General features: G+C 40.6%; 1 protein-coding gene across 14 annotated transcripts in view; it reads left to right on the top strand.

Annotated features, from left to right (window-relative positions):
* Positions 1–24,195, top strand: part of adgrb2 (adhesion G protein-coupled receptor B2) — a 261,448-nt gene that overhangs the window by 219,890 nt on the left and 17,363 nt on the right. For 6 of the 14 annotated variants that reach the window (XM_084918725.1, XM_084918722.1, XM_084918724.1 and 3 more), the window contains 10 exons: positions 3,629–3,714; positions 5,421–5,519; positions 8,056–8,155; positions 10,591–10,662; positions 12,603–12,695; positions 16,709–16,748; positions 17,190–17,204; positions 19,579–19,751; positions 20,019–20,735; positions 24,058–24,093. In XM_084918725.1, the coding sequence (XP_084774851.1) occupies positions 3,629–3,714; positions 5,421–5,519; positions 8,056–8,155; positions 10,591–10,662; positions 12,603–12,695; positions 16,709–16,748; positions 17,190–17,204; positions 19,579–19,751; positions 20,019–20,735; positions 24,058–24,093 (1,431 nt within the window). Of the gene's footprint in view, positions 1–3,628; positions 3,715–5,420; positions 5,520–8,055; positions 8,156–10,590; positions 10,663–12,602; positions 12,696–14,138; positions 14,388–16,708; positions 16,749–17,189; positions 17,205–19,578; positions 19,752–20,018; positions 20,736–24,057; positions 24,094–24,195 lie in introns of all 14 variants that reach the window. The other 8 variants (XM_084918731.1, XM_084918732.1, XM_084918730.1 and 5 more) reach the window with 6 other exon arrangements.

The following is a 24,195-nucleotide window of genomic DNA, read 5'->3' as shown; positions in this document are numbered from 1 at the left end:
GTACACGTCAGAAAGGAAACATGGATCAGACAGCACAGGTGTGCAGAGTGATATGCATGATTTTGAAGTAAATCCCTGACAAGCAAACAGCAGTTCGACAGTTTCTGCAAGCTGCAGTTTGAGGCACAAGGGAATACAGGATTATGTGGTGCTGAATATTCATCATTATGTTAATCTAGTGTCTTGCAATGCCACTGTTATTATTTAAAGGTTACATAGTCTGAAACTGAATGCAAAACAGTAATAAATCGCATTCCTTTAATTGAAAATATTAAATAGTGTTTATACACTTGTATAAAAACTAGAAATACTCGCGAGGTTGGTGCTTTATTTAAAAAAATGCAAATTGCATGACTCTAAAAAAGCGTATTTGAATAAGTTATAAGATGAAGTTAAACATTCAAGTTTCGAAAGTTGGAGCAGTTTCATAAAACCCACCAACTTGCTTAAAGTTATTTTTCAGTGCCTAGTATGTCTTGATGCGCTTCCAGCTTTTCTCCTCCGCAATGTCAAAGTACGCTCCACACCCCAGCTGCTACGTGGTACCTGGCCCCCTGGTGTTGTTGCTGGGGCCACACTCTAACAAAAAGCTGTAATGAGAGCAGGGCGTTGGGCAGAGAAACACAGACCTTCCCACAGGACTCTTCTCTAATTAATGAACCTGGCCTTGGGCAAATAGCTGAGCAGGATGGTGCTGACTCACAGAGCCTGGGCCAGACATGACTGGCATGACAATAGTGCTGTCACAGTCTGGCACGTTGTAGGTAGTTGTCAGTAGCATACGCGAGACTGGAAGAGATCAGAGAAAGAGTTTTTTTTTAATGAATCGTAAATGCCACATGTACCATACTGACGATCCACCAAATGCTCTGTCTAGTTTGGTGATGTGCAGTACAGGAGCTCCACCGGGGACTGTGCTGTCTCCATTCCTGTTCACCTTGTACACCTCAGACTCAGTACAACTCCAGGTCATGCCACATACGCAAATACTCTTGACAGTTCTAGTGTTTGGATATATTAGTGATGGGTAGGAGGAGACGTACAGAGCACTAGTAGATGTTTTTGTTGAGTGGTGTGGCAGAAGTCATCTGCTTCTGAATCTGAATGAGACCAGAGAGGTGGCGATCGACTCCAGAGGGAGGTGGACCGCTACCCAGCTTTGTCTGTGATGGCATAGGCTATTAATGTGGTGGAGGAGTACCCAGTACCTGGGCATCCACAGTGACAACAGACTGAACTGGAAGACCAACACAGAAATTGTATACTAAAGAAATGGGATGAGCAGGCTCTTTTTCCTGAGGAACCTGAGATCCATCAATGTGTGCAGCAAAATGATGGAGATTTTCCATCACTCAGTTGTGGTGAGCACAGTGTACTTTACTGTGGTCTGCTGGGGGAGCAGCATCGCAGCTGGAGACACCAACAGACTGACTGAACTGATCAGGAAGGCTCTGTGATTGACTGTATCTTTTTAAACCACGACACACTCTATAATACAATATATCTGTCATGCAGAGTGTCATCTACCAGATAATGACATATTATTATTATTATTATTGTGATTATTATTATTATATGCAGTGAAAGGAAATATGAGTATTTCCCATTTCATTTCTAAGAAATGGGATTTGAGCAGAAATTAGGCTTCTGCAAAGGATGTGAAAACCAAATATTTAACATGGTACGTGTATGTCAGCCTCTAACTGTTCAGCCGCTTAGTGGTTGTAATTTTTGGCAGACATGTTTTCAGCATATGGATTTTTTCCTCTTAGCTAGTAGCAGCTCTTGGCATGAGCTGAAGGAGGTATTCAGGCAGACATTCAGTTTAAGAGCTTGGTAAGAATAGGAATGCATTGTAGGAGCTGTGTAGGTACGCATCAGGGTGTGAAAATCACTTGTCACTTACACCGCTCGCTCCTCCAGTAGACTTCCCAAAGAACCTGATAAACGATCAAACAAAGAATAGGCAGAGAAACCCATGGCTGATGGAAGAAAGCGTATGAGTGAATGCTGGCAATCAGGATTATGACGAACATGTCGCTAGCACAGAAAATCTCCCACATGGGCAGGATTTCAAAGTAGAAGGGGTCTACATGTGGCAAGCCTCGGCTCAGAGCCATGTGCGAGTGCGTCTTATTGAATCTGTATCACTGGGTCACCGCTGTAACCCAGATGTTTGGCAGGCTTAACAACGGACTAATCATTAGTAAGAGAAACAAGTATGAGAAGCAGTTTTTTAAAGCTTTTTTTTTTTTGCAAATAACCCTGTTTCAGAACTGCCATAATTATAGGTTAAAAAAAGTACAGGACCTGCTCATTTAAAAAAAAAAAAAAAAAAAACTTTTGTCCTGTGCTATGTGGATAGAAGGAGTAGGATGAAACCAATGAAAGGAATGTCTGTTACCTTCAGTTCACCAAATTAAAGCTGAATTTGTTCATGTAACTTAATATGTTGATTGTCTAGATTTTGCTAGTTGAAGCATTGACGTAGGAATTAGTAAGTAATAAAACCTTTAGAAAAAAAGCCTATGCTTGGCTTCAATAGTATACATAATACTTTGTATAGTTCATAAATAGATGTTTTTATTCAACCGACCCCAAGGCCAAGTCAGCTCACTCTCCCTGGACAGTATTTACTCTTAGGGGAATAATTTTGTATCTTCTAGATATTAGTTTTTGTTTCTTTTGCCTTTTTTAAAAGACTAAGAAGTTTGTAGTGCAGTAAAAATAAGTAAAAGTACAAGCTTTTGTTATTTGCCCTTTTGAAACCCATTTTAAGATACGGACAGACTTCATTTTTAGTATGATTATTATTATTTGTATTTCTTATGTAGATAAAGCTCATGTGTAACATTCATTGTTTAGTAAATCCACTTAAATGTTTAATAATAAACATGTTGGGTTTTTTTTTTTATTAAAAGTTCACAAACCACCATCTATTCAAATTGTTATGTATTTAAACTCTTATAGCCATTACTGCAGTATACGTAGCAAAGATATAATATAATGGCATAATATTTAGAATCCCCTTATATCATTCTCTAAATGCCTGTATGTTGTCAACACAAACAATGGCAGCAGGAAACATTGCTATAAAGAGCTCTGTAACGTTATTATCACTTATTATTATCAATCTATTGACCTCAAAGGAGAGGTCAGAGGTCAGATGTGACATGATATTTAAAATCTTTATATGGCACTTTCTATCCAAATCATAGTTTTATGGCTTTTTGTCAGTTTTCAATCAATAAATCTTTAAGTTGACCTGGAAGACCTTGGTGATGTAAACCAAATTTTAATGGCTTGTTGATGTGACCCCACTCTACATCCCATTTGTCAAAATTCATTCAAAACTTTTTGAGCTATCGAATGTTTATAGAGTGATGACACACATGCAAATGCTATCAAAATCACAAAGTGGTTAGCAGAGATAATACAGATAAAATATATCATTACTAATGGCTTATAAACATTCATTAATTTTATTGATAATTAAAAATCAACTTGGTCTATGAGGCTTTTACAAAGTTGTCTTCAACCTTGTGAAACATTAATAAAAGAAAATACAAAACCATTTGATCGCCTGTTCTCGACTCTTGTATCACAGCAATGTGTCTCTGTCTCTCAGGTGAATATGCTTATTGGAATCGTGGTGTTTAACAAGCTCATGTCTCGAGACGGCATCTCAGACAAGTCTAAAAAGCAGCGTGCTGGGTAAGTTGTCTGCACTTCACACACATACTTACACACAGACACACACACACACGTCCATCCACGCACATTTGCTGCATTAGTTACATTTTCCCTGCTGTCAGACAAACTTAGGAGCACAAAGTATTCATGGCAATTAACTAGAAATGCTTTCGAGGGTCTGAGCACGTACACCTACCTGTACATCTGTGCCTTCAGTAAAAATTATCCCAAAAAAGGAAAAGAAACAGAAAAAATATGATCCAATTTGGCAACAAAATGACAAGACATCTGCTGTGTTTTGTTGCTCTGTGCAATGCATTTTACTTCGCTTTAACATACGCTACCCATCTAGTTTTGTGTGCTTGAAGTGACATCGCCGAATAAAGTGGATGTGAAAATCAATGGCAGATGGAAATCTAATTACAGTCAATAAATACCTGGATTATGTGGATTAAACCTTATATACTATTGAATCCTAACCCACACATACACACAATATACAGGCATATGTCTCTAGCTCCACCGTTGTTTGTATTAAAGTAGTTCGCAGCGCTCATCATCTTTCTCATTCTGAATGGCACTCCCACATCTAAAAATCCATGTTTTAATTTTTACACCTATTGATTCCATCATTTGTTCTCCTTTCTTTTCTTTATGCCATTGCATTTCCTCCAACATCTATACAGTAGTGCACAAATGGAACTTTTAATTTGTTCGTAGCATCAAGGGTTAACAGTACAGCTCTGCTCTCCAGGGGGTTGATTAGCTATTGTTACCCGGTGATGCAACCTGAGATTAAACCAGTTGCTGTGTACAAACACACCTACGCGCACACGAAAATACACACGAACAGGTGTATCCTTCTTTGTCGCATGAAAAGTCCTTGGCCTTATCCGAGCAGTAAGCACATTTCGTCCCCCGATTCTCAGAAGTGTGTTCACAGAAATAAAATGCTCACACAGACACACACACGCACCACAGTTGGTCGTGTTGCTAACAGGACAAGCTGTCATTAGCGTAATGTATTTCCTTATGAAGCCATGGGGATGTGGCTGGCAACAAGGCAATGAGCTGTGATGGGACGCTAATGTAGCATAGCAACATACTGCCCCATCATTCTCTGCTTGCACGTATATACTCAAATTCAGTATATACACACGCAAGCGTGCGCACATTCACTCTCTCTTTCTGTCTGAGTGGTCGAATATATATATATATATATATATATATATATAAATGAAAACACACACATAGACCTGCTTGCACTAGCCGGGGAATATATTTTTGGTACTTGCACCGGTACTTCCTGTCTGCATCACTTTAATCTGTTAATCCACATGATTGCTGTAACATTACAATGTCCGTCTCTCATGTTCTCTCTACTTGCTCTGAATCGATCTTTGTATTCTGACTGTTTTTCATTGCTGCTACTTTTTAAGATCTGGTTTTAATTTTTCCTTTCTTTCTTTTCTCCTTCCCCCTTTCTCCCCTCTCTTTTTTTCTTTTTATTTCTTCTCTTTGTTGTGTCCACTTTCTCTCTTTATGTTTCTTTTTCTTTACTTTTTCCTCTTGGTTATTTTGCAACTGTGACACCGGCACATTCACCTGTTGTCATAACTGGTACTTGTCCTTCCCACACATCCCACACCCTTACCTACCTCCTGTCCTCTTCACCTGGGTGCGTGCGTGTATGTGTTTATGTATGTATGTCTGTACATATCCTAAAGTGTCCCAGCGGAGGCGCGTAGCCGACTGCTCCTGAAATGCTCCAAGTGTGGCGTGATCTCAAGCACCGCTATGTCCAACTCGACTGCCAGCAGCGCCATGTTAGTCCATCTTCACCTCTCTATCTCTTTCTCTCCATTACCCTCACTCTCCTATATCTTTTGTAATCTCTGGCTTTCAGTTATGATGCAGGATCTGGCTAAGTAATGAAAGGAAAAACACCTGCTCTACTATCGCTGCAATTTAATGAGACCATGTTTTCGTCCAAAGTGGTATTTCCTCTGGTTGCACTAAGCAAATCTGACCCCTGTCAAGCTATATTTGTGAATCATATTTAGAAGTTTGTTTTAATCATGTTTGTGTTACACAATGTTCAGAAAGGTTGTTAATGAAGCAAACTATTTGGGTAGTGTACTTGCATAAACGTGGATTTCATATTAACCAGATCAAGTAAATATTCACAGTAACACACGTAATATCACGTACATGTGAGAAAAAGGAAAACCTGACTCCAAGTTTAGTGATATAAGTTTAGTGGTGTATGTGTTTAAGAAGGTGCCATTCTTATTATAATGACAAAAAAGAGATTTCTCTCTGTGAGCACATAAGCCCCACCCACCTTCTGCTTTTAATGGGCAGGCCAATCAGAAACAAACAAAAAAAGTTGATTTAAACAGATGAAGAAGAGTAAAAACAGCTTGTTTAAAACAATTTGTGAGCTGAGGGGCTGCACAAAGGCCAAGTAAGATAAATAAGATTATTTACAATCCAAATCTCAATGTAACCATTAATAAAACTGATTAAAAAGAAATACATAGACTGCTACTAATAACAATAATACTAAAAATCAAGGCAATAAAACTTTTAAAAAATCACTTAAAAAAATCTTAAATGTGTTGTTAGATGTGTTTTCTTTGATGACGTTTTGCTGAGCTTTGCTAAAAAAGATTCATAGCAGTTTCTTTTCAAACACTGGATTGTTTCTTCTGTTCTGAGGATTGTTTTAATGGTTTCATAATCAGGAAGACCTGTAAACCTTCACACTCAGCGTTATTTTTCATGTTTTTCAGTTGCCTAGATCCTTGCTAAAGACAAGTCGACTCTATCGTTACACATTGGCTCAGAAAAGAAGTAGAATAGCAAACTTGTATGAATTTCCAAACCATCCGATAGTCAGGGGTGCACATAAGTGGTCCGCAGGTGTGCATTTGCTGTCAAAATAAAAGACGCGCACCAGATAAGAAGTTGCAACGCGCATTCGCGTACATAAGATTTTCTGGAGGAGGACACACATTTGTTTAGAACTCTTAAAGATGTCGAAGAAGCAAGCTCCTTTAAGCAATTACTTTGGTGTTCCTCCACCTCCAAAGAAATGTCAGAAGAAGTCCGAACCGCAAAAGAAGCACGTATTCTCAGAAAAGTGGTTGCAGGAGGTGAGCTGGCTTCAAACAAATGATGAACGCACAGAGATGTGGTGCAGAATATTCCGTGAAAATCCCACTCTCGCGGATAAAAACAGTCCCTTTTATATGTACGCAAACACGCGTTGCAACTTCTTATCTGGTGTGTGTCTTTTATTTTGACAGCGAATGTGCACCTGCGGACCACTTATGTGCACCCCTGACTATAGTCATTGTTCCTTATACCTAAGTCTCAGACATATACAAGTCATATTGGACTTCAGGTGCTTTACTTACTTGCTTACTTTGACATTTACCTGACAGTTATCACTAGCTCGACTGTATAAGTTGTCAAGGCAAAGAAAACACACACCCACACAAGATTGATTTATTAGTGATGGGCAAAAGATGCTACTTTAATATGTAAAACATAGGATCAGCTTTATTAGTCTTATGGAACATTCAATTCATATGAATCATACCTCTTTTTTTTACTCTCATTATTTTTATTTCTTGTATGTAAACATTTCTTGGAGTTTGTTGCTCTGCTGGATTATGATGTTTGGTTACAACCGCAGTCAGCACCACAGGGAGTTCACAGGAGAAGAGCAGATACATCACTATAATTTATTGTTCTTTATTTGCTTTTGCTCGTTTTGCACATCAACAGGGACGTGCGTATTTTTCCATGTAGCTAGACGGAGCTGTCCGTCTTTTTTATTCGACAGTTATAAAACCGTGAATATGTGCTCAGACAGCATGAACATTTTAAATTGGTGTCTATCTTTGTGGTGTTACAGTCAGACACGCACACACATTCTTGTACCTCAGAAACCCGATGTCAGTACTTGTCAGTGACTTGTCTTCCCCCTCCTCGGTGGGCTTCTGCCCATTGTCTTCGCAGTCTACCAGCATGGCACTTAGTGTGCATCAACTATGTAATTGTGAGCAACTGCCAGTCCAAAACTATTTACATGATTACACATCATCTTCCATTTATCGGTGGGAATATTAAGTCTGATTCAAATCCCAGTGTGCCAATCAGTTTCAAATTGCCCACTGCTGTGAAACTATGCCTCATCTCCATGTTTACATGAGTGTATGTGTGTGAGAAGTTGAGTTATGTGACTTACCAGATATGACTCATCTGGTTTGGTTTGAGACTGAATCCCTTGTTCATTCCCTCCTTTCCTCCTCCTGTGCCCCGACCTCTGTCTCCTTCTTTCCTCTCTGACAGGGCATCTCTGTGGAGCTCCTGTGTGGTTCTCCCACTGCTAGCATTAACCTGGATGTCAGCGGTCCTGGCCATAACTGACCGGCGCTCCACACTCTTCCAGGTGATGTGTCTCACAACACCAGTGCATGCAAGACACTCATCTGTAGCTTTGAGACACCATGGAAAAGCTGCTTTTAAATGGTGGGAGCCCTCTGAAAGTTCAAGAAACACCTGCTGTGTCACAGATATAGATGAAGTATTTGCACATTTACTGCTGTTTGTTCTTGAATAGTCAAACGATAAAGATGCAGTGTTGGAAATAGTTATCTGATCCCCTGCTGAATTTGTGAGTTTGCTCACTTATGAAGAAATAAACAGTCTCTATTTTTATATCAGTAGAGCAATAGAATATCAACCAACAATCCAGAAAAAAACATATCAGATAAAGTTATAAATTTATTTTCATGTGACTGAGTGAAATAAGCGTTTGATCCCCTAAACTTAGTCAGAATTATGGCTTTCACAGATAGGCTGTGTGCAGGTCATATATAATCAATCAGTCAATCAATTATAGATAGTCCTGATCTCAACTTGTTATGTGCATAAAGCACATCTGTCCACTTAATCAGTTTTTTCCATCCCAACCTCTCCACAACCAAAGAGCTATAAAAGGATGTCAGGTCCTCCACAAGGCTGAAATGGGCTAAAAGACCAATGGCAAAAAACTTGGTGAGAATGTGGCAACTGCTGGTGGAAATATTCAGAAATGTAAGAAATATAAAATAAGCATCATTTGTCCTCGGTCTGGAGCTCCGTACAAGATCTTGGCTCATAGGGTGAGGATGATCATCAGATAGGTGGTGGATCAGCCTAAACCTACACGGGAGGAGCTTGTTAATGATCTGAAGGAAGTTTTACCACAGTCACCAAGAACACTACGGATAACACATTCCCCAATAATGGACTGAAATGTTGCAGGATTACAAGTCCCCCTGCTCATGAAGGCGCATCTTAAGTTTGGAAGAGAAATGTTGAGTATGACCCAAAGAACACCATCCCCACAATCAAGCACAGAGGTGGAAACATTAAACTTTGGGACTGTATTTCTGTTAAGGGTACAGGAAAACCTCACTGCACTGAGAAACCAGTGGACAGGGCCTCATTCTCTAAGCCAGAACACTGAAGGTGAATCATGGATCACCTGCTGGGGATTCCCATGATGGACTGAGTGTTTCTTCTTCAGTCACCTTTCCTACTCACTATGTGTTAATAGACCTCTCTGCAGTGAATCATACTTGTTATTAATCTCTGGCTTTCTTCCAAAGCATGTATTTTATCCTGCCTTCCTTCTCACACCCCAACCAGTCACGGCAGATTGCCGCCCCTCCCTGAGCCTGGTTCTGCTGGAGGTTTCTTCCTGTTAAAAGGGAGTTTTTCCTTCCCATTGTTGCCAACATGCTTGTTCATAGGGGGGTCATTTGATTGTTGGGTTTTTCTCTCTATGTATTATTGTAGGGTCTACCTTACAATATAAAGCGCCTTGAGGTGACTGTTGTTGTTGTGATTTGGTGCTGTATAAATAAAATTGAATTGAATTGGATGGGACTTCCAGCATGACAATGACCCAAAACATGTCTCCACAGCAACAAAAGAGTGGCTAAAGAAAAAACAAGGTAAGGTCATGGAGCCCAGATCTCAGTCCTATCTGTGGAGGAAGCTGATTCTTCCTCCAAACAACCCAAAGCCAAATTTAAAGGGTTTAGAGTTTCTGTAAAGAGGAATGGACCAAAATCCTCCTGAGATGTGCGCAAACCTGGTGACTAACTACAAATAAATGTCTCTGGTCAAATACATATTTCACTCAAAGAGATGCAAATGAGTTTCATGTGTTTTTTTCTGGATTTTTAAGCAATATTCTGTCTCTCTCTGTTAAAATGAAACAACCATAAAAAATAGAGACTTTTTGTTTTTCCCAGTCTACATGTTCGAGTCTCATATCTTGACAGATTAGTAAATTTGGGGACAAATAATATCATGTTTAAATAAAGAACTGGCCAGTGGAAAAATAGGTCAATATGAAAATAATCTCATTTTACTTTAAAACAACAATTCCCACTGTCAAGATCACAAATAGCAACACAAACAGTGAGTGAGAGTATTGACTGTGATGATTTATTATGAATAATCATGACTACTGACTCATTTTGTTATTATATGAGGGTTTCTCTAATGATTCATTACAACACAAAATAACAATAGAGTGGGTGCCACAGCACCATGTGGTACACTACAGAGAATTCAAGTGCGGATATTATAATATTTTAAATTTTGCACTCTCAGCTAATTTTACTTTTGAAGGCAACAAGTACGATACAGTTAGTTAATATGTGCTTGCATTTATTTCATTCAATGGTTTGTTGAAGTTTAAGCATTTGCACAGTAATATAAAACAACTTAAAATTAAGGGGGATGCCATGGTTTAAAACGTTTTAGAACCACTGCAGTATTAAACAAATGTGCACGAACTAACAGGAGCATCTCATTTCTCTCCACTAGGTTCTCTTTGCCGTCTTTGACTCTGTTCAAGGCTTTGTTATCATCACCGTCCACTGTGCCATGCGCCGAGAGGTGAGTCCAGTCTCTTCCTCCCCCTCCTCCTGTTGAGTATTTGTTGTGTGGATGCCACGCATTTTTTGAATTTATTCTAACTCTGCAGTACACAGTGAACTCGGAGATAGTCGCTGGCTTTGCTGGGATGCCGGGATTCATTTTCTTAAATGTCACGTTAGCTTCTGGGGTCAGTATGAAGTCACGTCAGAACACAAGCGGATCAGACACGAGAAGGATTAGCACGGTATTCATGTCCTGTGCTGCGGCACTACTTCTTCATAATGCAGTAGGATAGTGCGGCATTGTCCATCTGATCCAAGTCTGCTTTAAGGAGCTTACTATGATGCTGTATGAAATAAGACGATAAGTCCCTAACTAATAGCCCCAAGTGCCTGTTTGCCACAGGCTTTACTGTGTCCCCAGGGATCCCGGATTTTAAACTCATTATGGACATACATGTATTCTTGCCCTTGAGACAGACAATGGCACACATGCCAGTGTGTGTGCACTTATTCAATATGGCATCGCTCACAACTGCTCTGGCTACAATTAATGGATTTTACAATGTCATCAGTTTTCCATAACTGTAAATATGTCATCTGTTTCCGATGCATGTACGCGGCGCGCAGCGCAACCTCTGTCAAAGAGATCATTATGATATTGAACGAACTGCATACTGTAAGTGAATTTTTAAATGCTCTGAATGCTTAGCTGCATTAAATCAATATCACAAAAGCGGCAGGGATCAGGGTACTGTAAATCCAGGAATTATTTATTGTAAATGTATGAAAATCCTCTTGCAAGAGTGAGCGTAAATCCTTCATAGCTGCAGAACAACAGACAGAGGGGAGTGCCGCAACGGAGGAAGTAATAGAGGGAGGGTGGGGGGGATCAGGATGTATTACAGTGCAACAAAAACAGAGAGAAGGTAGCATAAAGTGTGATATTATGTAAACGGCAGAAAGGGGAGCGTCTTGTGATGGAGGAACTAAGTTAAAGTTAGGTGGTGAGGAAGGGAACGCACGCAGAGATCTGTGAGAGGAAACTGTGATTTAGAAGCGAAGCAGGGGATGATAGTAGGGGAGGAGGAAATAGAGAGGAATGTGGAAAGAGAGAGAGAGAGAGGTAGGTATCCATAGTGGGGCATTTCTCTTTGAAGTAGAAATGAGGTGCATTGGGTGCCAGTGCACGCACTCACATACACACAAACACTCACTTCACGCACTAACACAGAACAGGCAACAAAGGCCACTGAGGATGAGTATGGATATAAAAGGAAATAATAAACAAAATGAAACAATGGAGGGGATAAACCAGTCCATGCAGACGTGGACGCAGTCCACTCGCGTACATAGACGAGGAGACCGCCCGATGTGCTGCTACTTCCTCAGCAACTAAACGGGATACCTGTAATACAGATCGCGATAGGGGGGGGATTTGTTCTTTGTTACAAGGAGCGGCCCTTTGACAGCGCGCTGGTGTGTGTTTACTTAGATACAGTATGTGGGAGGATAAGGAAAAAACAGCATAGCACAGGAAAGGCCTCGGGTTTAGAACATCTACAGTACATACCGTGCTGTTAATTTTAATTAGTGTTGTGAACAGTAATCACACTAGGCTCAAATTTTTCACTTTCAAAATATTCTAAGGGCTTTCTATACCGCTCCTTTAACTGTTATATAATCTGCAAGCTGAGTTTCCTCATGAACAATGGGACTTTTTGCATAAGTTGGTATTCACCGTACACTTGCCATTGCAGCGATATAGATGAAGCATGTACGTTGTTTAAGGAGCATGGTCCCCACGCTCCAACGTTTGCCAAACTAACTTAAGGAAAAGTTCCTCCACTAACTTCTTTCCTTTGCATCATCTCTTCCTCTCCCTCATCATCCTCCCCGCCCCTCCTTCCCTCTCTGTTTCCACCCTCCCCTCTCCCGCATCCCCCTTCCAACCCCCAGGTGCAGGACGCAGTGCGCTGTCGAATGGGGGGATGTAAAGACGACAGCGAAAACTCACCAGACTCCTGCAAGAATGGACAGGTGCAGATCATGGTGAATAGCACTCCATTTCATCCCACATTGCAGTCCATTTGCCTCAGACTAACATTAACCAGGCTGAAGCTTTTCCCCGCGAGCTCCAATTCCAGCAGAGCGAAGCATGATGCCATTATAGACGTGATCAAACTCGCACCTGGCTTTCTCGTTTTCTCCTTAACCATCTTTACCTTAACAGGGGTTCATGCATTAAGCAGTGTCTTTTTTTCTTTTTCTTTTTTTTATATGTGACATCATCCCAGAAAAATGAAATTTCACTTGAAGCTTGTCTAGTTTCCAGCCTGAAACTAACTTCTGCTGTTTCACCTACAGTCCCCTGCTATTATATCATTTCATTGTCATTTGCTGTTAAAACATATTCTCACTCCCGTCTTTTGACATACGAGCACTGAAAGACACCCGACAAACTGAATTGGACTAACCTGCGCATTGAAATAAAGCCGTTGTGAAATCGTCCGTTCCTCACCAGGCATCAGTATGTGACAACTCGGGAGTGGGAGCTTGTTGGTCTATACATCACAGCCTCTAATCATATTTTATCACAACAGACATTTAAGCACTTTTATGTTCTTCTAACTGAAAGTCCTTCATCTTTTTTCTTTTTTCTAAAAGACCGCAGAGCTATAAGCTGTAAGGTTATTGTGTGCGTTCCAGATGTTATTAATAGTGTGATAAATCATAGAGACTTGACCTGTCCCAGCAATGACAGTATAGTAACACCACAACCATGAGAGAATGAGCAGCCCTCCTCTCTATTCCCTTTATTTCTCCCTCAGACCTGTTTGCGGTAACGATTATGGGTTTCTGAATGCTCCTCTGAGGTTTTCAAGATTAAACTTTGGAGCCATCGCTCTGCTCAATGAAGCCATCGCGCCACACTCTCACTCTCTGTTTTCCTTTACAGTCTAACTGGAATGTTTAATTTTGGGTTAACTGTATTATCATGGTGTGTGTTGGCTCATCAGTGTGCCAGCGACAGTGCATTAGACAGACAGGTGCTCTTGTTTTTTCTTAACTTTTCTTGTCTAAATACGTGCGACTTTGAGGATGTCTTTTCAGACTGCACATATGCACGGAGAGCGGCTGTGTGAGAGACGCAGCACCCTTGAGAACATTAATTGTGATGGATAATTTGACGAGGTTGCCACCAGTTATAGCTGCATCATAATTACAGTGAACACCATTCTCTCAGGTGCTCTTGGTATATTCACAAATCTCATTAGCATGTTAAACCCTTGACATTTAGAGTCGGCGTAAAGATGTAGAACTGCAGCTACACCCTCTTGTTAAAACGGAATCAAAGCTGTCTCTGTAAATTTATTTGATTAGCTAAATTCTGATTAAAAATCAGCGCTTTTCTTTGCAAAGCTGGTTAGATGTCCTCTTTTAACATTTCAACTTTATGTTTTTCATTAATTCTTTTTTTATATATATCATCAGAAATGTGCAAATGTGAGCGCCTGTGGAAAGCAGAGCGGGTCTTTGCGTTACGGCACATCCCTGTGCTTATCAGGTTGTCACGCACAGCCGCTCCCACCAGCGTGCCACCAGACATCCCAGCAAGGCTGTTACCACAGTCTGACCCACGGCAACCACAGCCACGCATTGAGCCATGTTAATGAGCATACCCCCATCCTCAACAACACCCACAACCATAACCACGCCCATAATCACATCAGCAGCCAACCAGTATGTAACCAAAAAACCCCCATTGTTGGTAGAAATAGTCAAATCCGTAAGTAGAAAAGGTGCAATATGTAAAGCAACATTTATTAATAAATGCTACAGGATTACTTGAGCGTTTTGACAGGTTCTTCCTGAGAGATGGATGAGAAAATGTTAACCACTCAACACTCACTGCTTTGGAGCTTTCTGGAGCTACTGTAAGCAGTCTCTTAACTTAATGGAAAGATGGGAAATAGAATGAAAACCCTACCATTACTGTGCTCTGAAATAGCAAAATAAGCCCAACCCAAGAAAAATACACTTTAGGATTTGTATAACTTTCACAGTTGATAGATATATTGTTAATGATATATATATATACACACTGTTGGACAGTAAAGAGCCTTATTGTACATTCAGAGATACAGTGGTTTGGTACAGTTGCCACTGTACTCTTGATGGGTGTTTTTGTACTTTAGGGAAATCACCCCTGGTGACATTTTTGAAATGTTACAGAAGTAGATATTTCTAGATTTAGACATTTCTGTACCTATGCTTGGAAATGTACTCAGATTTGTATATAACCTGTCTTGTCCTATTACAAGATCATATATGCATATTTTGACATTTTAAAAAGGTACATAGAGGTCCAATAATTAGCCCTTAGTTATGTTTTTATGTACATTAAACCTGTGAAGACTAGAGCCTGACAAAAATACAGTCATAGGGCCGATATCTCAGCTTTTTAAAATCAATAAGCATCAGTGTCCGTCTTAAACACCTATATCGGTTGAGCTCTAGTAAAGACCCAAATTGCCTTTTGCTGTACCCCTGTGCACTCTGATGCTATAAGCTAACTGTTAGCAAGAAGCAAAGTTGTAGTTTTACCAAAGTTTGTGTTTCTTACATATCGCACCTTTAAGTGTATGTACTGCAGTAATAGTTGTGATGTCTAAGAGACTTGACTAACTACAGGAACGTGTACGTTAACGTATGCTCCCTCAGTATATGCTGCAGTCTGTTCCCTTATATTATTTAGTTGATGTTGATGACTCAGTGTACGGAACCTGTGAGGCAGTTGCAGAGAGAGTGCATAATGGTTAGAATAAAGATGATTTGTTTTTTTTTCTCAATGTGGATGAAAGAGACAAAAAGAGAGGAGAGCTTTGGTTTTTTGTTTTTTTTTTCTTAATATTCTCATTTGTCCATTTAGTAGAGAACCATTTATGGTGCTGCGGGTGATTTGCGTACTAAGAGCTTTTCTGCTCCTTTGAGACCTTTGCACACTCTCTCATTCTCTCTTTCAGTTTTTCATTTCCGCCCTTTTCCTCTTCTCCTTGCCTCTGTGGCATGCCCAAACTGTCTGAAATCTGTAGTTTATTATCCAAACAAAGGCTTTTGTAAGTGAATCCCGCTGAGGACGGGACGAGGCTCTATAGTGAGAAATGGGAGGATCGCATCTGCATAGCAATAGGCTTCACTTTTACTAAAGTTCAGAAAAACTTGAGTGGTGGCCATTCTGGAAAGAGAGCTTCTTCATTCAACTCACCAGCCTCTGGGTTTCTTTACCCCAAGGAGCAGTGCCACCCTGCATCGCTCGAGTGAAGTACGAGATATCAAAGCAAATAAACATCAGATTCGGTTGTGCCCGAAGTACCTTATCTACATAAAATCTGAATATTGAGTACAGGTTAAAAGCAGTGTTGTGTGTAAGTTTGTGTTTTCTTCGCTCCTGTCAATGGATTGCATTCTTACATTATATATATTTTTTCTTATCCTTGCTAGGAAGCTGCAAAGTTTTGCTTCAGCTAGAACAGCAGATAATAGTTTAGCTGCTGTGTAAATTTCTGTCCCTGTTTCCATTCAGATGATAGCGAGGTGACTGATGAGGCATACAGAAGCATTACGTACCTCACAGCCTTCTGCTCGTCTCTCTCAAAGTCTGTTTTGGATATGCTGCTGTGAACTGATAAACATCACGAAAAAAGCAGCGGTTGTGTAGGCCTTAGACAAAATGTAGCCTTTTCCTCTGTTCTTTTTTTGGTTAGAAAAGGCGTTGGGATGAATTCATTGCAAAGAAGGAAAAACTGAACATTTTCAGTGCATCTTTTTTGTTTTGTTTTGTTCTGTTTATGGAGAGGATTACTAATTGACTCATATAAAGTGGCAGATTGGGATCAGGTCCTTTTCTATAGAGTTAAATCAGAGCATGAGAGTCATTGGATACATCATATCCATTTGAGATCCAGTTGCTCGCTCGGACTCGTGTGCTTCCTGTTGCTCTGAATGCACAAATTAATTGTGCCTCCTCTCTCCTCCGCCGCCTACCCCGCCTTCTACATCAGACGGATTTTGAGAAGGACGTTGACTTGGCTTGTCAAACAGGTGAGCTCTTCCTTCTACCTGATTTCGCTTTCCCTCCTTCTCCTTTTGTCTCCATTCTCTTCTCTGTTCCCTTGTCCCACACAGGATTAGCATTGCAAGCTGTTTCATTCTTAGCTTGCTGCCGCATGTGTTGATGAAATGACAGGAGATGATGCGCTACATCTCGGCGCAGCAAATTATTATGCCTTATCAATCACACTGATTCTGCCCAATAAGTGCTCAGCGAGCATATGTTTGGATGAGACTGTGCTTAATTGTGCATGATAATAACACTCCTCAATGTGTTCAGACCTGTTTCACTCGTTAGTCGACAATGCTCCTGTGTGGGTGTTTGGATGTGTTACAGATGTACCACAGTATAAGTGTGTGTTGTGCTTTGAAATATTAACAAAGAGTCACTCCACCCTCCCACCCCTCCACTCCCTCCCAAAACCCTTGCAGAGAGAGGACACCCATGTAAGTTTTGCACCTTACTGACCTAATAAATACTGCCTGATGTGTCCGTAAACTCTAAGAGCTCCTATAGACGAATCCAGCTGAAAGCCATATTCGTTTACTCCATCTATTGAACAGTTTTGGGGTCTGACTGTGTCTATGCTGATGAAGGCACTACCCTACATACTGTATCTATTTCTAGTGGGTGCCTTCCTATATTTTCTAGCCAAACTTTAAACCTGTACAAATAGCTCATCTTTCTTATCTTTTTTGACATTCAGTACTCGCGTAGTAAGACGTTCCCCGGTTTAAAAGTAGACCATTCAATTCTGACTGTCAGCAAAGGCCTTCTGAAAGTTTCACTCTAAGCATCTTAGAGTTTCGAGGCCAAACATCATGAGCACGGGCGAGATCTAACCAAGAAACCGATGGATGCTACACACTCAAACACAAGAGAACTGCCATTGCATTGTAAATCATATGCCGCTTTATCATTTTTATGAACTTAATGTATTGAATAATACTTTAAACTAGTGACTGAACTTCATGGACCTGAACTTGTAGAATGTAGCTTCCACGTCTCAAAAATCAAGTCAGCAAAGGTTGACATTAAACCTGCCTTTCCTATCGCTATTGTCCCATAGACTTCCATAAAACTTTAGGTTGTATGGAAGTCTATGGGACACTAGCTCCTGGCTCTGTGACCGTTTTTATGACAACTTTATGGGCTAAATTGGTAGGTTAAGTTGTAAAATTATACATTATTATGAGTTACAAAATTAAAATCATCACCACTCAAGTGAAAAAAGAGAAGTACTGACTATATCCTCATCACCAGTCACATCTTTTTGGCCAGCGAGCATGCTGCTTTCCTCGGTTTCACGGTCAGATCAACCCCTCGGTTGTTACATCTGGTTTTCATAACAACAAGAAAGCGCTGGTTGAAAGCGCCAACTTAAAGCTTCACCAGTAGGTAACGTCATTACATTGATCTCAGGCTTTACCTGGAATCTTCCTGCTAGGTTTAAACCAGTTAATCTGTTGTATATAACACGTATTCCACACACAAGACATTTGTGTTCTTTTTTCCCCCCTAAGGCTATGTAGTAATTAATTTCTGATTGGTCCTTTGAGGCTAACTTCCACATTCATAGCGACTACTTTCACTGCCCCCCTGACAGTGATTAATTTAAATATCCTTGCTTTCACTGTCAGTGCAAATGTGTTCACTTCCACTCTGCATCAGCAAAAAAACAGCAGCGGTACTTTAGAACACAACACACAAAAACAACATGGGATTCGTCTATAGGTCTTTCTCTGAGCCATCCACTGTTTGTTGCAGATGTGATGGGAGCAGATTGGTCAGATTTCTCCAAAACCTGTTCCAATCCAACCTGTCAGTTTGCACCAACGGGATGATGGAACAGAGGAAATGACAGTTGTAGTAAGCCAGTGTGCTTTTGCTGCATTCACCCTCAGCAGGATCCGGCTTCAATTTTTGATCAAATGTCTAGCCTGACATTCTGTTAAATCAATACAGCTTGTATGAAAACAGTCTGAGCTCCTACTTTGGTCTAAAAATTGGGATTTTGGGGCCATGTAAATATCTACTCCTCTGATGGTGACAGAATGAGCATGATATCTGGCATGAATTTCCAGATGGTTTGATATATGTGTGTGTGTGATTGATGATAGCTGTGACAGAAGATTGTCTTTCATAAGCATGTCCAAATTAGTTATGCAGTAACTCTTCTAGAAGTGTGGAGTGTCTGAGCTTCTCTTATGATTAATGAGCATGAAAACTAATTCACAGCCACAGCAAGCAGGTTTTGTGTTGTGCTATTAACAGTATTGTGAAACACACGCATACGTTAATGCTCAAAACACTTCCTCTAGTGCATATAGATGTACGTCAGTATGTGAAAGCAGGCAAGAGAAAAGCACTGGGTTTTACATAGCATTTTTCACCAAGGACATTACTCTGAGATTTAAGGTCACAGTGTCAGAAACAAAAAGTCAGTCACTGTATACCAAGCACAACATGAGAAAATCACATTTTTCTTTAGAGATGCATTGTATCTTGAGGCTGTTTTATAGCTGCAAGTATATTTCAGTATCAGTTTAATTTAATTTATGCTGTCTGTCTCTGCGTTGCACACCTCTTGTCAGTTGTGTTCTCTTGGGCATTAAATATATTTATTCTCTTCCATTCAACATCTATTCCTCAACTCAATTACCCCCCCCCTTCTCTTTTCACACCCACCTGTAAACTTTTCACCTTCACTATATTTCTCCTTTCACCAACTATCCAAACTATCTCGCATATCTCTTGCCTATCTTCCATTCTCTTTGCTGTCTCTTTCCAAATCCTTACGCCTCCCTCGTCTCACTGCAGTCATTTTCAAAGAGGTGAACACCTGTAACCCAGCCACTATCACTGGAACCCTTTCCCGCATCTCCCTGGATGATGAGGACGATCCTAAGCTGGCAGCCCATCAGGAGGGCGGAGTAGGGGTCAACTTCAGCACTCTCCCAGGGAACATCCCCCCTCCTAACCTTATTGTACAGGTACACAATTAAAGTTTCTAAACTTCCAAACAGATTAGCTCATTCATTTATCAACTTCCTTCTGGACATTATATTGAAATTAAATTTTGAACACAATTTTGAAGTTGAACACGACAAAAAGAGATGGAATGTGTCTCATCATATGAAGTTAAGCAGGATTGCTAAAGAAATAAAAAAGAATGTAGTTTATTGAAAATAATTCTACTTACAAAAAAAACGATTTTATTGGTGGTTTTTTGTTTGTTTGTTTTTTGTTTTATCTGCAAGGTTCCACCTCTGGGAGGCCTCAATGAGCTGAGTGAGACCCCCCTAAAGAAGGAAGTGAATGTGGACCAGCAGAGACAACAGGGACAGCAACGCGGCGGCGCTCCGATCTACCTGTGCACCGAGAGTGGCCTGGGCTGGGCTCGACCTCCGGCTTCATCCAACACCTCCCAGGACGGAAGTGCTGGAAGCGGAGGGGGTGGGGGAGACGGAGGAGAGGGGGGTGGTGGAGGAGAGGGGGACTACATGGTCTTACCTCGCAGGACAGTCACTTTCAAACCTGCAACACCCTCCTCCCAAGGAGGAGGCCTGGGACTGGGGGGTGAGGACAAGCCTCTCAACATTGCAGTGGAGGATCCTCCCTTCCCGCCGCCTCCCTCTCCTCTGACCCTTCACCCAGCAGAGAGTGAGGCCTATCCAGCAGATTTTGTGCCATCCAGTGTGGGTGACATGAACATCACCATGAACCTCAACCGCTCCTTTGGGACGATCAAAACATTGCCCCATGGGCAGGGCCACTTGATGCCTCAGGGTGGTCTTGTGCACTCCCATGGAGGACATATGCATTCCCATGGGAATTCTTTGCAGCTAAAGCCGGGCCAGAGACCTTCAGTCAGACAGATTCTGACAGGGGGAACAACAGTGGAGAGAACCAGGACCCTGCCACGCAACCTGGGCAGCACCAATGCCAACACCAGCCTCTCAGCAGGATCCCTGGAGGTGGGTGATAGGTTGAGGACAAAGGCAATAAAGGCAACGCTGGTTGAGTTTTTTTCCACTGTCTCCCTGAATTTTACAGTGATAGCTATTCAGGTTGTGATAATGCAAGTGAAGTTAGAAGTGGGTTGATAAAGAGGAGTGGAAGGATTCACAGTCATTAATGCCTGTGGAATCAATTAAAAAAAAAAAAATTCAGATCCACTCATTGCATCGACCGTCCTCTCAAAACAAGTTCATTTACACCAGGAAAAGTAAGACATCTTGATCTATCTGACATTTCACTTAACTTTAGGAACAACTAGATGGTCTTTATTTCTAAACTAACTTTTATCATCAATCTATCCATACCAAACACGTGTAAAGAAGAAAAATGTCTATTCACATGCCTCATAGTTCCGTAAGTGCGGCCTTCAAACGTGTTAGTTCAAATTTAGTGAGTTTCTAATACATGCTTTCTATCTTCTACAGTAACAGTACACTGTGATAATAACACAGTTGTGTGCCTAAGTATAAGTCTGCTATAACCAGTGTTGGTCAAGTTACTTGAAAAAAGTAATCAGTAACTAATTACTGATTACTTCCCCAAAAAAGTAATCCCGTTACTTTACTGATTACTTATTTTCAAAAGTAATTAATTACTTAGTTACTTAGTTACTTTTAAAAACACGATTTACAACCTGAATATGTGATAAAGCGATAGATCTTTCAGCCCAATTCTACTTTTTCTGCATAATCCATCATACAAAATGTAATCAAATGGAAAAGTCTCTTTTTTTTAACTTGTTTTATCAGTTTTAATCTTTTAACTTTATGCATCAAGCAAAAATTTAATTGTATGCAACATTCTCTGACTTGAAGAAATTAGTTTAACATTTAAACCTATTTTCTGCACATTCCAGCACATAAAATAAAATATTTTTTTTGTGTTTACACTCAGTCTTTCAAATAGATGCAAGTAAAACACAGCAGAAAATAAATAAAATCAAAGACTCAGCGGTCCTGTTGCTCTATTTTCACCTGTAAAGCAGGAGTAGGGCAGACGGAGGTTTACCCTGGTGCAGGTGTGCCGCAGCGGTCAGTGGAAGGATACGGCAGCTTCTCTGTGAATTTCCCATTATGTCGTTATGCACTCGGTGCTTGTTTAGGGTTTTTTTTCGCTGTAAAAAGAAGTTTTCTTCCCACGCACAACAGACGTTAATGTTTTTGTCACTTTTTATGGAATCAAACTCAAAATAAGGTCAGTACTTCCACGCTTTAAACGCTGCACGCACACACCCTCTCTCCCGCACTCGATATATGATCCATTGTTAATCTGCACACAGCTATTGTCACGAAAGTCGCACTCGCTTATGTCACTGTCATGAGACATTCTGGCAAAAAATCACGGTTTTAGTAACGCAGTAACGCAGCGTTCCTACAGGAAAGTAACGGTAATCTAATTACCGTTTTTGCAATAGTAATCCCTTACTTTACTCGTTACTTGAAAAAAGTAATCAGATTACAGTAACGCGTTACGCGTTACTGCCCATCTCTGGCTATAACAGCTGCTATTTTCAGATGAGTAGTATTTATAGCTGCTCTTTGAGAGGATGACCATTGAAATGAGTTATTCTCATAATGACAGACAGCTTCATATTAGTTTAGTGTCTCTGTATGAGTGATTTTTATATGTGTGTGATACCCCCCTCCACTTCCTAATGGTACAGGGTTTTGCAGCAGATGGACCAAGACTGACAGGATCAGAGTAAAAAAAATTCCCTGGTGAATGTCTTTCAGTCCACCTTAATTTTTGCAAACACTCACTGACATACTTTACATAGTCACATACACAAATACACACTTTAGATCTTCTCTTAATGGCATCTTGCTGACTGCTGAAGGTTGATTAAAGAGATGGAAGCAACATTTTCACTCAAAAAGTGAAAATACTTCACTCGGGGCAAAGGACTTTAAGGATGAGTCATTAAGACTCATAAAAAATCACTGTCAGATGAGTAACGAGTCCACTCATGAATATGGAAAAAAGAAGAAAAAAAAAACTCTGAAGAAAAACCGGATGTAATTTACTGCTACAATTTCACCCTGTTAGGATATGTTTGATTCGGAGATGGATGTCAGAGAGTGCCTCTCAGGATTAAATCCGTGTTTTACTTTCCAATTGCAACAGGAAGATGTGTCGTGGAAAGATTGTGAAAAAGTACTTAGGGTGTCAAATGTACTGTTGATTCAGAAGCTTGTATGTTTAAACTCCAAGTGATGTATATCAGAGTGTGAAAATGACTCACTAAGCATATTATCCAATAATCGTGCTATCGAAACCAGCGAGTTCAAACGAACAACACCGCAGCACCACTGTGCCATCTGAACAGCAAAGTGTAGGAGGACAGAATCCCATATGATTTTTGTGTGAGTGAGTTAGCTATTGCTTTCTGTGGGTTTCCATCAAAACATGCAATATACTGCACACGTATATGCATGTTGCATGCCTGCCATATTGCAAAGCTAATTCAATCATGGAATTTCTCTGTTTAAGGTAAGGATTCCACGATAATAAAAGAGGGAATGGTTGAATTCTCAAAGGCAATAGGACATCCCGGGAGAAACTTGCCTCTCTATCTGTTTGCATTTCTCTCCGTTTTAAAAACCTTGGCCGCCGTAGCATCAGATCAGCAACTCTGCCCTATCAAAGAATGAATACTGCTTTTAACTAACTGTAGAGAGCAGCTCCTCTCCCTGCCAAATGCAAATCTGGCAGACAGTGAGAGCCAGAGAGGAAGTCAGAGATGGAATGTAATTCAGTGCAATGTCGGGGCCAGATGAGTTGGAAATGTCTGCAGCTGTTAAATTGCCGGCTTGTGTGCCACTCACTATAGCTAAAGAAGCATTTAAGATGAGAGCGGTGGGGTCCAAACAAGATTAGAGGATGAAACACATCCCTCACATGTTTGTGGCAGCTTTTTTAATCTGGATGTCTTCAACAAATTCTCCAAAAATAGCAGAGAAGATGATTTACACCAAGGCTGTAGCGATTGTATTTGAGGGTATGTGAGCCAAGAAATTATATTTCATTGTAATTCTGGGTTATTCCACTCCACTAATCTCATTACATTGAAATAGGCTGAACAATTTGCCTTTTTTTCCATGACATTTGTAAATAAATGTCTGTATCATGTTGGGCAGCCGGTGAATATTAGCTGTCCTCTTGTTACTGAACAATGGCACTGAAAGATCCACAAAGACACTGAGATCAAGAGAATTCTGTGGTGGTCGAGGGGTGGTCATTGATGCTTTCTTCTCTCCCCCTGCCCCCCTCCTCTTCCAGAGGAAAAGAGTACGGTACTCTGAACTGGACTTCGAGGTAAGATCTCGGACCTCATCCCCCCTGTCATCAGCCTGTCTCTGCTTTCTTGTGCTTCTGCCAGGACTTGAGTAACGCCTAGAGGAGTAAAAAAAAAGCATT

This window comes from Perissodus microlepis, chromosome 22, assembly GCF_051167445.1.
Source record: "Perissodus microlepis isolate ML-2025 ecotype Zambia chromosome 22, ASM5116744v1, whole genome shotgun sequence".
In the NCBI taxonomy this organism is placed as follows: Eukaryota; Metazoa; Chordata; class Actinopteri; order Cichliformes; family Cichlidae; genus Perissodus; species Perissodus microlepis.
The sequence above is the reverse complement of the archived record's forward strand: the minus strand, read 5'-3'. Positions and strand labels throughout refer to the sequence as shown.